Source organism: Schistocerca americana, chromosome 1 (assembly GCF_021461395.2).
Source record: "Schistocerca americana isolate TAMUIC-IGC-003095 chromosome 1, iqSchAmer2.1, whole genome shotgun sequence".
Lineage (NCBI taxonomy): Eukaryota > Metazoa > Arthropoda > Insecta > Orthoptera > Acrididae > Schistocerca > Schistocerca americana.
This window is the reverse complement of record NC_060119.1, coordinates 886727263-886744054: the sequence shown is the minus strand read 5'-3', so window position 1 is coordinate 886744054 and position 16792 is coordinate 886727263. Positions and strand designations below refer to the sequence as shown.

General features: G+C 42.6%; 1 protein-coding gene across 1 annotated transcript in view; it reads left to right on the top strand.

Annotated features, from left to right (window-relative positions):
* LOC124547364 (pyrimidodiazepine synthase-like) overlaps positions 1-16792 on the top strand; it is a 52411-nt gene that overhangs the window by 19516 nt on the left and 16103 nt on the right. Inside the window, exons 2-3 of the mRNA XM_047125101.1 lie at positions 7395-7726; positions 13693-13825. Of these exons, the coding sequence (XP_046981057.1) occupies positions 7395-7726; positions 13693-13825 (465 nt within the window). The remainder of the gene's footprint in view (positions 1-7394; positions 7727-13692; positions 13826-16792) is intronic.

Below are 16792 nucleotides of genomic sequence, written 5' to 3'. Positions count from 1 at the left end.
GTCGACATATGAAACGTCCCCTTTGAAACAATTCTACAAGACTGTGCTTAAACTGACACACAATGTTTTGTTAGCGCAACGCAATCTTACTTTCAAAATTCCCTACAAAAGAATGGCCCTGACTAACATTAAACTATACCTTTCACAAATCACTTACCCCACAAAAATCTCCGCTGCTCAAGCTACTGCAATTCAGCGAGCGCCACTACTGCCAGCTAAATAAAAGATTCAAACTATGGAAGGCACTAACTACTGATAGGGATAGTTAGCAAATGAAAGATATTAATAGAGAACAAACAATGTATTTACCTTGATATCATCATATATAAATATAGCAGTTCATGACAAATTTCAAAACTCCGCCATCTCTCTCCCCACATCCACCACTGCTGGCGGCTCACCTCCAACTGCGCAACGCTACGCGCTGTTCACATCCAGCTGCCGCTGCCCAACACTACAATGGCAGACAACAATGCAAACTAGCCACAGACTGCACACAGCACAGCCAGTGATTTTCATACAGAGGTGGCGTTACCAATAAAAAAACCTAAACAGCCTACTTACATAGCAGTGATTTTCAAACAGAGGTGGCGTTACCAATAAAAAAACCTAAACAGCCTACTTACAGGCCGACCGTAGCAGTCGCGCGATTCCGGACTGAAGCGCTTAGAACCGCTCAGTCACGGCGGCCGGCGATAGTATCCACATATGCCGCTAAGTGCACCTACAAAATTATATCTTGGTAACACATATGATTCAGGAGATGTGACGTCATTAAACACTGAGATGCGGAAGGAACTGTCGCATTATGCATAAAGTTTAAATTAGCACTGCTTTGCTACTCACTCTATTCGCAACATATTTCGCAGATAATACCCACAAATGTCGCTGAATGTACATACACATATACTTCATTACCCGACACATAGTTCAAGAGCTATGACGTCTTAAGCACTGAGATGCTTGAAAAAATGCCCCATCAGGCGTGAAGTTTTAATACATTTATTCTTTACTACTAAGACACTCATACAGTCAGCTTAAGGCAATCCCTGACACGTGGCAGTGCTTTTGACAGTTTTAGACTGCGAAGCGCAAATGGTTGTAGGCGAAAACAATAGCCGTCTATACATCTATGAAGAGGTTCTGCCATAGAGACGTTTACAATATCGGGTTGTAGGCAAGCGAAGCAGCTGTATTTATACATTTGTACATTAAGCATTATTTTTTTGTGACTGCTTGCCTACGCACGAACCATGGACCTTGCCGTCGGTGGTGATGGGTCGAGGGGGGGGGGGGAGGGCTTGCGTGCTTAAGCCTTACCGTAGGTGCAACCACAACGGAGGCCAGACAAACGTGTAATTTCCTGAGGAGGGGTAGCAGCCTTTTCTGTAGTTCCAGGGGCAACAGTCTGGATGATTGACTGACCTGGCCTTGTAACATTAATCAAAACGGCCTTGCTGTGCTGGTACTGCGAATGGCTGAAAGCAAAGGGAAACTACTACTGTAATTTTTCCCGAGGGCATCCAGCTTTACTGTATGGTTCAATGATGATGGTGTCCTCTTGTGTAAAATATTCCGGCGGTAAAATAGTCACCCATTCGGATCTCCGGCGGGGACTACTCAGGAGGACGTCGTTATCAGGAGAAAGAAAACTGGCGTCCTACAGATCGGAGCGTGGAATGTCAGGGGGCCGGTAGGTTAGAAAACTTAAAAAGGGAAATGGATAGGTTAGAGTTAGATATAGTGGGAATTAGTGAAGTTCGGTGGCAGGAGGAACAAGACTTCTGGTCAGGTGAATACAGGGTTACAAATACAAAATCAAGTAGGGGTTATGCAGGAGTAAGTTAAATAATGGATAAAAAAAACAGGAGCGCTGGTAAGCTACTACGAACAGCATAGTGAACGCATTATTGTGGCCAAGATAGAAACGAAGCCCATGCCTACCACAGAAGTACAAGTTATATGCCAACTAACTCCGCAGATGACGAAGAGATTGATGAAATGTGTGATGAGATAAAATAAATTATTCAGATAGTGAAAGGAGACGAAAATTTAATAGTCATGGGTGAATGGAATTCGGTAGTAGGAAAAGGAAGAGAAGGAAACGTAGTAGGTGAATATGGAATGAGGGTAAGGAATGAATGCTGAAACCGCCTGGTAGAATTTTGCACAGAGCATAACTTAATCATAGCTAACACTTGGTTCAAGAATCATGAAAGAAGGTTGTATAGATGGAAGCACCCTGGAGACACTGGAAGGTTTCAGATAGATTATATAATGGTTCAACAGAGATTTAGGAACCAGGTTTTAAATCGTAAAAAATTTCCAGGGGCAGAGGTGGACTCTGAACACAGTCTACTGGTTATGAACTGTGAATTGAAACTGAAGAAACAGCAAAAAGGTGGGAATTCAAGCAGATGGGACCTTGATAAAGTGAAAGAACAAGAGCTTGTAGAGAGTTTGAGAGACAGCATTAGGAAACGATTGACAAGAACGGGGAAAGAAATATGGAAGAAGAATATGAAATAGTGAAGGCAGCAGATTATCAAGTAGGTAAAAAGACAAGAGTTAGTAGAAATCCTTGGGTAAGAGAAGAAATATAGAATTTAGTTATGAAAAGAGAAAATATAAAAATGCAGTAAATGACAAAGGCAAAAAGGAATACAAAGCCTCAAATAGAGATCGACAGTAACTGTAAAATGGCTAGGAACGGATGGCTAGAGGATAAATGTAAGAATGTAGAGGCATATATCACTAGAGGTAAGACAGATGCTGCCTACAGGAAAATTAAAGAGACCTTTGGAGAAAAGAGAACCGCTAGTATTAATATCAAGCACTCAGATGGAAAATGAGTTCTAAGCAAAGAAGGGAAAGCAGAAAGTCGGAAGGAGTATGTAGAGGGTCTATACAAGGCCGATGTACTTGAGGATAGTAATATGGAAATGGAAGAGGACGTAGGTGAAGACGAAATGGGAGATATGATACTGCGTGAAGAGTTTGATAGAGCACTGTAAGACCTATGTCGGAATAAGGCCCCGGGAGTAGACAATATTCCATTAGAACTACTGATAGCCTTGGGAGAGCCAACCCTGACAAAACTCTAAGATGTGGTGAGCAAGATGTATGAGACAGGCGAAATACCCTCAGATTTCGAGAAGAATATAATAAATCCAATCCTAAAGAAAACAGGTGTTGACATGTGGGAAAACTACCGAACTATCTGTTTAATAAGTCACGGCTAAGAAATACACTACTGGCCATTAAAATTGCTACAGCAAGAAGAAATGCAGATGATAAACGGGTATTCATAGGACAAATATATTACACTAGAACTGACATGCGAATAAATTTTCACACAATTTGGGTACATAGATCCTGATAGCCTGTGTTCAGTACACAGAACAACCACCTCTGGCCGTAATAACGGCCTTGTTACGCCTGGGCATTGAGTCAAACAGAGGTTGGATGGCGTGTACTGGTACAGCTGCCCATGCAGCTTCAACACGATACCACAGTTCACCAAGAGTAGTGCTCGGCCACCATTGACCAGACCTTTTCAGTTCGTGAGAGATCTGGAGAATGTGCTGGCCAGGGCGGCAGTCGAACATTTTCTGTATCCAGAAAGTCCCGTACAGGACCTGTAAAATGTGGTCGTGCATTATCCTGCTGAAATGTAGGGTTTCGCAGGAATCGAATGAAGGTTAGAGACACGGGTCGTAAAACATCTTAAATGTAACGTCCACTGTTCAAAGTGCCGTCAATGCGAACAAGAGGTGACCGAGACGTGTAACCAATGGCACCCCATACCATCACGCCGGGTGATACGCCAGTATGCCGATGACGAATAAACGCTTCCAATGAGCGTTCACCGCGATGTCGCCAAACACGGACGCGACCATCATGATGCTGTAAACAGAACCTGGATTCATCCGAAAAAATGACGTTTTGCCATTCGTGCACCCAGATTCGTCGTTGAGTACACCATCGCAAGCGCTCCTCTCTGTGATGCAGCGTCAAGGGTAACCGCAGCCATGGTCTCCGAGCTGATACTCCATGGTGCTGCAAACGTTGTCGAACTGTTCGTGCAGATGGTTGTTGTCTTGCAAACGTCCCCATCTGTTGACTCAGGGATCTAGACGTGACTGCACGATCCGTTACAGCCATGCGGATAAGATGCCTGTCATCTCGACTGCTAGTGATACGAGGCCGTTGGGATCCAGCACGGCGTTCCGTATTACCCTCCTGATCCCACCGATTCCATATTCTGCTAACAGTCATTGGATCTCGAACAACGCGAGCAGCAATGTCGCGATACGATAAACAGCCATCGTGATAGGCTACAATCCGACCTTTATCAAAGTCGGAAACATGATGGTACGCATTTCTCCTCCTTACACGAGGCATCACAACAACGTTTCACCAGGCGATGCCGGTCAACTGCTGTTTGTGCATGAGAAATCGGTTGGAAACTTTCCTCGTGTCAGTACGTTGTAGGTGTTGCCACCGTCGCCAACCTTGTGTGAATGCTCTGGAAAGTTAAATTTCGCGTCTGTAGCACGTCATCTTCGAGGTATAGCAATTTTAATGGCCAGTAGTGTACTAACACGAATTCTTTACAGACGAATGGAAAAACTGGTAGAAGTTGATGGCACATTAGGACATGCCGTATATCGGAAACCAACACTCACAAATCTATATCTACATGCCAGTAGCTGCATCACCCTTCAATGACCATAGGTGTCCTTAAGACCTTAGTGCACAGGGCGCATTGTATATCCGATAAAAATAATTTGCAAGAAGATTTCACATGCCTCAAGAGAATTTTTAAAGCGAATGGATTTTCTCCGCAGCAAATTCGTAGAGCATTCAATACAAAACATAGGATGCAGGTATGTGATGTGGAAGAAGATGGTAATTCCTTCACATCAAGTGCGCTTTTGCCCTATGTGGGTGCTCTTCCCTCGAAGATGGGCCGTATTCTTGAGAAACACTGTGTTAAGGTGTTCTTCTGGCCCCCAGGAAGATTGCAGCTTTACTAGACTCTGTAAAGGACGATTTACTGCATCGTAAAGCGGGTGTGTATCAGATTCTCTGAAGAAATTGTGAGCAGGCATACACAGGTCAAACAACACGCACCGTTCATGAGAGATGTGTGGAGGATCGAAGATACACACGCTTATCACAACCAGACAAGTCAGCTGTGGCCGTACATTGTATTGATACAGGGCATTCCGTGAATTACACTGACGTGAAGATCTTAACATCCACCTCTTCGTTTTGGGTATCTGTCTTCAAGGAAGCTAAAGGGATTAGATTAGCTAATAATTTAATAAATAGAGATAATGGTTTTCCTTTGGACAAAGCATGGAATCTGGCTCTGGGGGTAATTAAACCGTAGAGAAGTCGTCATGATATCACAGCCGCCGAACATACATCGATAAGCGTATCGAATGTCTGTACGCCTTCGCCACAGGCGGCGGCTCAAGTGTAAGCGTTTTTCCCTTTGCCGCCGTCGAGCATCTGCGACCCGCATGCGCAGTACCGCCGCGGTGGAGCATATACGGACGCGCTTGGCATCTTGTCATCAGTCTTTTGACTCACTCTGAGGATGGCCGGACGATACGCGGCCGAAATATCAGTGGAGGAAATTTTTTTTGGGCGGTTGCATGCTCGAAATTTGATGGGCTATTCATTACGACGCGAGAAGCTGAAGATGCACAAAAACTTTGAGGTTTGTCGATGACATTGTAATTCTGTCAGAAACAGCGAAGGACCTGGAAGAGCAGTTGAATGGAATGGACAGTGTCTTCAAAGGAGGATATAAGATGAACATTAACAAAAGCGAAACGAGTATAATGGAATGTAGTGGAATTAAATCGGGCGATTCTGAGGGAATTAGATTAGGAAATGAGACACTTATAATAGTAGACGAGTTTTGCTATTTTGGCAGCAAAATAACTGATGATGGTCGAAGTAGAGAGGATACAAACTGTAGACTGGCAATGGCAAGGAAAGCGTTTCTGAAGAAGAGAAATTTGTTAATATCGAGTATAGATTTAAGTGTCAGGAAGTCGTTTCTGAAAGTATTTGTATGGAGTGTAGTCATGTATGGAAGTAAAACATGGACGATAAAGCGTTTCGACAAGGAGAGAGTAGAAGCTTTCTAAATGTGGTGCTACAGAAGAATCCTGAAAATTAGATGGTTAGATCACGTAACTAATGTGGAGGTACTGAATAGAATTGGGGAGAAGTGAAATTTGTGGCACGACTAGAAGAAGGGATCGGTTGGTAAGACAGGTTCTGAGGCTCTAAGAGATCACCAGTTTAGTACTGGAGGGAGCGTGGAGGGTAAAAATCGTAGAGGGAGATTAAGAGATGAATACGCGAAGTAGATTCAGAAGGATGTAGGTTGCAGTGAGTACTTGGAGATCAAGAAGCTTGCACGGGATAGATTTCGCGGAAAGCTGCATCAAACCAGTGTCTGGACTGAAGACACCACAACAAAACGACTGTTTCATAATTTGAAAGCTATTTTCACGAATACTTGGAAATGAAATTGTTTTCGATGTTACTTTACAAACGCAGTTGATGTTTTGTATTAGTTTCTTCTAGACTATAGGCAAAATGAATGCCTGGGCAGCTAGTATATTACATAATCAGTTTTTAATGTAACTGAAAACAAGTGTACTTAACGTGCTATTCCTGTAGCCGTATGACGCGATTTGAAGAAAATAATGCCGGAAGATCATCGTAACTGTGAAGAAACAGCATCAGCTGTGACAGACAGTAAAATCGTGTCTTTCATACGCCACTCAACAGCTATTGGTCACAATATACAGGACATTTATTAAAAAAAAAGAGACCCAGTTGTTAAGTAGCAACAGTAAATAGCTGACACGTACTTTAGGTATGGTTTTTACTCATTCTTATACAGCTTCGATACTCTGATGTAGGTGCAATTTATCGAACGATTCAATGAAATACGAGGAGTCTCGGCAGTCTGATACCCCTGCACTTTAGCCCTACAAGTCCTACTGCGTCTGTTAACTTTCCGTCAGGCTCGCCCCGAAGAGGGACAAAGTTAAGAGCGTGGACTGTGGGAGTAATCCAGTTTCAAAAATAAACTTAAATTTTTGCCTAAACTCACCAGAGGTCAGACCTACAATAGCTTGAACCTCCCCTCCATACAGAAATTTACTAGATCCGATGCATCTCTGTGCCTCTCTGCAGCGGGATGGCAGTCGGAGTTTGCACGGGCTGCACTTGATTCAGCACCACCAGCGGAAGGTTAAAATAAACAGCAGTTAGCGACATGTTCAGGAAAACCCACTGTGGACCATAATATGAAACACATATCAGAGCATCTGCAGCTGATTTGATTTGTGTGTCGGCAGGTGACCCGCAACCGCCCCCGGTGGAGGCGGGCAAGCTGCGACTCTACTCGATGCTGTACTGCCCGTACGCACAGCGGGCGCGGCTCGTCCTGGCTGCCAAGGGCGTTCCTTTCGAGATGGTGGACATCAACCTGAAGAACAAGCCGGAGTGGTACAGCAAAGTGCATCCGGAGACAAAAGTGCCCGCTCTAGAGATGGGTAGCGGCGAGGTGGTCGTCGAGTCGCTCGACATTTCAGACTATTTGGACCGAAAGTTTCCAGAGCCACCACTGTGGTCTGCCGATCAGGATAAGAATCTTCACCACAAGCACCTACTGGAGGCGGTCGGGAAGGTTAGTCACTTTTACTGAAGGGAGCAGCCTAGTAAAACATAATGTGCGATTTTTCCATCTTACATTGAACTTTAACCTTTCCCGGGCAACGCTGATGACTTATCGGAGCACGCGCCAGAGGAAAAAAAAAAAAAAAAAAAAAGAATATCCCAAACGAAGCCTGAGTCGATGCGTAATTTGAGCTCCACCTGATCTTTCTCTTTTTGGTGGCCAAGTAAGACAAAGCATCAGTTTCATACACTATTTTAATGTGTTAGAAATTTCGGTATGCTTTCATCGCTGTAGTTTCGTGCATGTTCTGCGGTTAATTTTGGAAATCTGTAAAATTAATATAACGATGCGACATATGTAATTTCCCACATCTATTACTCACAAGGTACTTAATAACGCTAAATGTACAATGCAGATTCTTCTGCGGTACAAACGAGTTATTAAATCTTACGGCTCAATGTTAATTGTACAATAAATGAAAATTACAAATCGTATAACCTGCTTTAGTGTGTTTTCTGTATCTACATTTACATGAATACTCTGAAAATCACACGTAAATGCCTGGCAGAGGGTTCAGCGAACTACGTTCAAAAGAATTATCTATTATTCCACTATCGAAAATTGCGCGGAAACAACGAACATCTTTTTCTTCCCCTGCATGCTCTGATTTTCCTTATATATTAATATGAAGATCATTTCTTCTTATTTAAGTCAACAAAATGTTTTTGCTTTCGGAGAAGAAAGTTGGTGATTCAAATTTTATGAGAAGATCCCGCCTCAAGCAGAAACCCATTTTTTAATGATGTCCACCCCAAATCCTGTATCATGTCCGTGACACTGACTTCCCTATTTTTTCGATAATATAAAACGTGCTGATCTTCTTCGAACTTTCTCGGTGTACTCCGTTAATCCCATCCGGTAAATACCCAAGACCGCGCAGCAGTACTCGAAAAGAGGAAGCAAGAGCGTAGCGTGGGCAGTCTCTTTAGTAGACCTGTTGCATCTTCTAAGTGTCTTATCAATAAATCGCAGTCTTTGGTTCGCCTTCCCCACATCATATTCTGTGTGCTCTTTCCAATTTAAGTTGTTCGCGTCCGCAGCTCGTGGTCGTGCGGTAGCGTTCTCGCTTCCCGCCCCCGGGTTCCCGGGTTCGATTCCCGGCGGGGTCAGGGATTTTCTCTGCCTCGTGATGACTGGGTGTTGTGTGCTGTTCTTAGGTTAGTTAGGTTTAAGTAGTTCTAAGTTCTAGGGGACTGATGACCATAGCTGTTAAGTCCCATAGTGCTCAGAGCCATTTAAGCCATTTTTTTAAGTTGTTCGTAAATATAATTCCTAGGTATTTAGTTGAATTTACGGCCTTTAGATGTAACTAATTTATCGTGTAACCGAAGTTTAACGGATTCCTTTTAGCAGTCAAGTGGTTGACATCACACTTTACATTACTTAGACTCAATTGCCTATTTTCGCACCAAACAGATATCCTTTTTAAAACGTTTTGCAATTTGTTTTGATCTTCTGGTGACTCTACTAGACGATAAACGATAGCATCATCTGTAAACAACCTAAGACGGCTGCCCATATTGTCTCCTTAACCGGTTATACGGATACCGAACCGCAGAGGGTCAACAATACTACCTTGGGGAACGCCAGAAATCACTTCCGTTTTGTTCGGCGACTTTCCGTCAGTTACTACGGACTGTGGCCCCTCTGATAGGAAATCACGAATCCAGTCGCATAGCCGAGACGATAACGACGCAATTTGAATACAAGCCGCTTGTGAGGTATAGTATTAAAAGCCTTCTAGGAATCTGGAAATACAGAATCAATTTCACATCCATTGTCCATAGCACTCAGCACTTCGTGTGAGTAAAAAGATAGTTGTTTTTCACAAGAACGATGTTTTCTAAATTCGTGTTGACTGTGTGTCAGTAGACCGTTCTGTTAGAGGTAATTCATAATGTTCGAAAACAATTCATGTTACAAAATCCCGCTGCACATCGACGTTAATAATATGGACCTGTAATTTAGTGGATTGTTCTAATCCATTTCTTGAATATTGGTATGACCTGTGCAACTTTCCAGACTTTAGGTACTGTTCTTTCGTCGATCGAGCGGTTGTATATGATTGCTAAATTTGGGGCTATTGCATCAGCATACTCTGAAAGGAATCTAACTGGTATAAAGTCTGGACCGGAAGATTTGCTTTTATTAAGTGATTTAAGTCACTTCACTACTCCGAGGTTACCTAGTTACAAATTTTTTGTGTTGGTAGCTGTTCTTGATTCGAATTCAGGAATATTTACTTCGTCTTCTTTGGTGAAGGAATTTCAGAAGCCTGTGTTTAGTAACTCTGCTTTAGCAGCACTGTCATCGATAGTATTTCTATTGCTACCGAGCAGAGAAGGCATTGGTTGTGTCTTGCCGCTAGCATACATGACATACGACCAGAATCTCTTTGGTTTTTCTGCCGGATTTCGAGACAAATTTTCGTTGAGGAAACTATTATAAGCACCTCGCACCGGGGTCCGCACTATATTTCGTGGTTCTGTAAAAATGTCGTGTCCCAAGAGGGACAGACATGGGCACGTTGCTACCACACAGGGAGCTCACCTCTGTCGATCTTCTCGATGAGTGGAAGTATGCATGGGCTGCTTGCAGGCTCCACCAGCTGTAGGAGACAAGCTAAAAAGTTGGTGCATAGTATGGAACTCGGTGAGGATTTCTTAAGGAAGCAGGGAATTAATTCTAAGTCCCTTGACTACTGAACATTGAAGGTTCCTCTGGCACTGCCACTTCCCATCAGTTGCCCATCTACTTGATCTGGCTTTATCTCCGTAGCGACGGCGGTGCCGAGGTTTACGTAGAGACCTAATTCAGATGTCAGTGACGAGCGACATAGACGCGGTGTCGACTGTACACTGCTGAGTCCCAACCTGACCTGAGTACTGCTGGACCCCTATTTATATCACCAAAAGCTCGTCACGAGGAGGTTCCTCTAACCTGTGACACACGAGGCGGGTCACACACGTACTCAGTACTTCTCCCCCTGCTACGGCCACATCAGTTCTTCCTGCCGCTTGTGCAGCACGTCCCTGAAGCTATTTGTCTAGCCGGCGCCGTGAGGTCAGCGGAAGCTGTAATCGCTTTCAACGCTCATCCTGTCAAGTGGCCGACTCCTAGCTCGGCTATAGCAAGAATTGTTCTTAACAGTTCTATTTGAGATATTCGATGAGATGGAGATTTGCGGCATCTCCCATCACCGGGGAAACTTTCTGTTCCTATCCCCAGTGCCATGTAGATAGACCTCCATTTGTTTCATTCAATCACAATTTACATACAGGTCATTCTACATGGATAATATTTACAAGGATACATTGCTCAACACTGACAATATTCTTTTTACACGAAGTATCCTTTCCGTTCATTGTCCATTGGTCGTGAAACACAACGGCATACCTTACTGGATGTACAGTTTCAAATTACATATCTTTGCCATATTTACATATTTCAGAAAAATTTGCTTTTGTCGTTATTATACTCTTTACTAATCTTAATGAGCTTATAAACCTTTACATTGCTATCTTTGCTAGATACGTAATTTTGGTGATTCCACTACTGGAGTCGCAGCTCTCCCTTCGCATCCTCGGAAGGTGGTTCGTTGCTGATATTCAGTCTCATTTTGAAGATTTTCAATTTTGTGCCCAGCTACATTCGTATCATCTAAATGTCTCACTATATCCTTCAGCGGCAAAACTACTTCGGACACCCTTTGTTTTTCATTTTCCATTTTACAACAGCCAATATCTACATTTAAGGTGGGTGCTATATCCTTTTTACTACTATTCCGACTGTAACATGATTTGCGTTCCATACGCCTTGTATTTACTGAAAAACTTCAGTTTCCCGGTCATTCGCACAATGAGGTCTGCAGTTGGTAGTTCATTACTGTTAAGCCTTCGTCCTTCAGGATGACAAACAACCATTCGTTGTTCCGAATCTGCGTCCAGATACTTTTGGTCAGTATTATGTACTTCAGATAGCAATCTTTCGGTATCTCTCGGACAAGTTGCAGCATGCGGGCTTCGAACCTCTTATGATCATAAGTAGATATTACAGGTAATACATATTTGGTGCTTCGTAGTTACAGACTTACAGGGTAAATTATCCCGGACAGTGCGTGTACTGTCGTTTTGCTTCATCAGTCATTGAGAAATCTTTTCCTGAAGCTATATACGTAAACCGCCTCTTAGTATTATCAAACTCTGCGGAGAGTGGCCACATCTTGTGCAATTTAAAGTCATTACTATCAACTAGAGGTACATTTAACACATAACGTAAAGTACTGCCAGCTGGAAACACATCTAAATCTTTTATCCGTAACAATAAACTTTGGTCCTCGGTGAGTTCAGTCGGAAATTTGTTATCTTTTAGTTCAACATTAATTAATTCTAGATAATTTACCACTTGTACAGGATTTACTAAGTGTCATTCCAAGAGACTCTTCTTTGTGTTCACAACTGCTGCTATTAAAAGGTCATATGATTTCAAGAAACCAAAAGTGAAACATTAAGCCGTGCATTGCCACTGCAAGCTCTCTGTCAGAGACGCATCTTCTGATAGTATTCTGATAGTACAGCTGAAGACAAACAGATGCTCCCACCGCAACCTGTCTAACATTCTACAATACGTTCTTCGCGTTTGCTTTTATTTATCACACTCTGCTGAGATTCCAGTCTGTTCTTTCAATACGACAAGCTTGGAATGCATACATATAAAGCATTCGTTGTCTCGATGAAGCTCGATGGCTAGGTTATACATATGGATCCAAAATTCCCAGAGAGAAGTATATTGGAAGTGTTTCTTTGTGCCCTCAGATCCACGTCAGTGAAGTATTCAAACTAACTGTGCTTTTGCTTATATGGTAGAGAATGGCAATTTTGGAAGCACTCAGATTTGTGTCAGCAGCCCCCTTCTTTCAGACTGGCCGTATAAAATTCAACACCGGTCATTTAATAAAAGAGCTAACTATTGTCTACTTGTTGAATAATGGAATACGTTCACAATGAACAGAGGGAGTAGACACTTCATCTGCCGTGGATAAATTCGCACTCTGGCATCCTCTGCAATGAGGAAGTTGATATATTAGTGAAGGTAGTTGCATCTGTCGGCACTGTCCTTGATTTGAAATTACGTATACGGACTACTTAAGTGATCTCAATACCCACGGAAAATATCAGTGGCAAGAGATGTGGCACATGCCCTAACAAAGGAACGGTGGTTAGTATGAAGCGTTACAACCTCAAAGTCTTACAAGGCCATGGTTCACAACGACACGTTTGGACTGATCAACGACTTCCACAATCACTCGACAACACCTCAACCGCGTCTTTTCTCCATAATAAACACTTACGGTCCTCTGGCATGTGAGTGTGATTCTCAGTTGGATGCCGATGTAAACTTATTGTTTTCGTGTCCCAAATTCGACTGTGAAAGATGCGAATTTTTGAAGACATTGATAATTATGAGATACAAACTCTTATAATCAGAGTCTTCCCTTTTGTTTAGTAAACATATTTGCCTTCTTAAAGTGACTGCTAACTTTCTTGAGACTGTAGAGAAAGTCTGTAAGTTGTAATAGTATTCATATTTTCATTTTTATGTATCAAATGATTAAATTTAGAAAATAGAGTGAACTGATAACACAAAAATGCCTAAAGTATTTTCTTATGCTATTTGTCAACAATTTATTGTGGAAGAAATTGTGACAGCCTGTTTATATCCGTATATATTTACTTATATATTATCTTCAGAGTAAACGTATACCGTCAAAGCCGACCAACAGCGTGGTTAGATTTTGATGCAGAATTGTGATTGTTTCAATTGTTTATTATTTGTTGTAACAGCAGTCTTGTGTGATGTCATCTGTTATTGTAAACACCCACCCGTTGTGCTCTGACGTATGCTTCATATTGCAGGCGTTCCCATTGTACGGGAGGTTCTTCAGGGCCATCACTTCACAGGAGCTGGGTGAGGCAGTGTCCTCTATAGCGGCTGTCATACAGCCCTTGGAGAATGAGCTCTCAAAGACAGGATCCAAATTCTTCGGAGGTAAGGCATATCGGCTCACATCCGAGTCTAAGTAGTTAATATGTTGGTAGAGTAGTTGTTCCTCACAGTGACTGTGACAATAATACGTGATATCATACGCAAAAACCGCTCAAAAACTAAGGTGCAATAGAGCAGCAGGAATGCAGTGACCGTTGGAGATCAAATATGCGTACCGGCCGTTACTCAGAACGTGACCAGTGGAGGCCACGCACCCATGCCTAAAAGGATCATCTTGAGTGCGTGGTCGCAAAAGGCCAATGATGTTTACGGTTTACAGCCTTCGACGCCCCCCACCCCCTCCCTAATATTGTCTACCATCCATCCGCTATATTAGCTGCTAATGACAACAGGGGACGGAACTGGAGGTATCTAATGGTGAACACGGCATGAGGCTACGGAGCGTAGACGAACTGCTTAGTCAAACAGTAACTCGCAACAGTGATATATTGATAGTGGTACTGAAAAAAAGCAGAGTAATGGCAACGATAAAAAAAGAAAACATTGCATTATATCTCCAACAACAGCTACCGAAGTTAAGATCTTGTCAGAAAGGAAACCAAGAATTTCGCAGAGAGAGAAAGAAGTGGCCGATGAAATATTAGCGTATCCGCAAGATGAGTCAGTGATATGTGTGGTATCGTACACGTTCGACTGTGCAGACAATGTACATGAGGAGTACAATGGCGACGGTAACTGCTTGACAAGTGAAAGTAATACTGAAACGGTGTCGAGCCATGTAGTCCATGTAGTTAATCATCCTGTTCGGACAGGGTGCCGCAAATCCCGTCTCCAGTGAAACGTAGTAAAGGACATCGTTGTCCAAAGAGCGGGTACTAAACATAATTACGTGCATGTAAGATCATCCTAAGCGCAGTCGGAAAACAATTATGAACAGATTTCGAACATATTGGCCATGTAGTGCAAAAGAAAAACTACGGATATTCAACGGAGGAGAAGGCGTACTTGTTATAAAAACTGGTGTTTGCTCGTTTCAAGGACGCTCGATACAATTTCCAGGCTATCCATGATAATGACCTACTGCGTTATGCACATCAAAGTGCACGCGACATAGATTACAGTGATTTGAAGGGGAGCGGTGGATGGTTGCATAACTTACAACAGTACTGCAGAACAGGAAGACGTAAGATAACGGAATTTCAAACAAAGCATCAACTTCACGATGCACAAAAAACTACGGAATCCACCAGAAAATTTGTAGATGAAATAAACAAATGTATCCCATTATTGAGTAAGGAATTTGTTTTCGTCTCCGACCAGTCGGGATTTGAAGAGGAAGTGCAAGGAAATAAAAGGAATCCTGCAAGTTAGAGGTACCAAAGGAGTTGTATCAAGATCAATTAACATCAGTGCCATAACGCATTCCTATATAATTATGCCGAAAATTAATCTGGATGGTAATTTGGCTAGAAAATTATTAACTGTGCTGCGAGAAGTTGTAAGTGCTCTATCCCCTACAATTCTTCTCGTGTGCGTGTTCGTGTAAGAACGTCAGGGAATGCTTACGTCAGCAAGCAAGAATGGGAAAATGGGCGCAAGAGAACTACAACTATCGTATGAGAACTGCTTTTGGCCAATAGCTGGACAAAATACCTCGATTTTGCTTCATTCCTGGTCTGCGTATAAAAATGATACTCCTTTAGAGCAAAATATCCCTCCTGAAAAGTGTGTGACGTTGCAGTTCATGTCATCTGGAACCACTGGACAAATTCAGGCTCAGGATGTTGGTCATTTCCATGCCTATGAAACATATTATCGCACTATCTCCAGCTACATCTTAAAGGATAGCCAGTTTCACGATAAGCTCCACGACAGACTGTTCCACATTCGGTTGCGTGCCATCACATCCCATCGGTTCTCATCATCCCATTACACCAATATGGTTCTTCGTGTTTTCTTTAAGAGTGGATACCTAGATGAATTTCCTGCACGGATTGTAACCCCCAAGGAGTTCGCCTTTGATTTTGATGGTGTGAACCTTTGTGATTACTGTGATGCGCGATTTTTCGTTCGGTGTTATGCTGCACGTTAATTGTTTGTTTTGATAATACGTACATCCCATGAAAGTTTGATCTCTGCCCCTCTCGGACACTCATTTTCTGTCGCTCTTCTGATACCCGTGATGAGTCAGTAGCAGATAATATTTTTCCTACCGTAACTGTTAACACAACATTTTGACGCGAGACTTAGTAAAGATTTAAGTTACGACTTCACATTCAAGAGGTTCGTTGTATGCCAAGCTCTCGTCTCTAGGCCGCACTACACTTCCTAAGCCACACCCTCCTTTCTACGCCATGCCTCCCTTCCCCTCCGCTCCCCTCTCTACCAATCATATCCCATTAGTTTACTGGCCATTGAAACAGAACAGGCAGCCACAGCCCCTTAAGTTACGAGCCCTCCACTCAGTACGTATCCCCGGAGCTGCCATCTTGGCTATGTTCAAAAGCATTTGACCGATATGAATTTTGTGTACGTTGCCGCGATTTTCAAAAGAATCCGAAAGATATGAATTATTTATCAAACATACATGAATGTAACATATAGTATTTCCACTTTTAGATGTCTGTATTATTTATCAAAAATATGGAAGTTTCGTCAACAGCACAAAATGCTTATGTCAACTGTCTGGTGTAATTCCACGTCTAAAATGTCTGTAAAAATACTTGGAATTCGTCAGGAAAACACACACACGCACGCACACACACACACAAACGCACGCGCTCGCACACACACGAAAAAGTATTCTGCACATATCTCCAGTATTCCAGACATGGTTGCAACTGACGAACCATCTCTAATGTTAGAGCGTCTGTGAAGTTCTCGAACACAGGATGTACTTCCTAAGAATAGTTAGGTGCATTTTCTCTGGTTTTTCGGCAGATACTTGCAATTTACTTTTTGAAATATATAACAGGAGGCAGACCAGAACAAATACTGCGCATAACATTT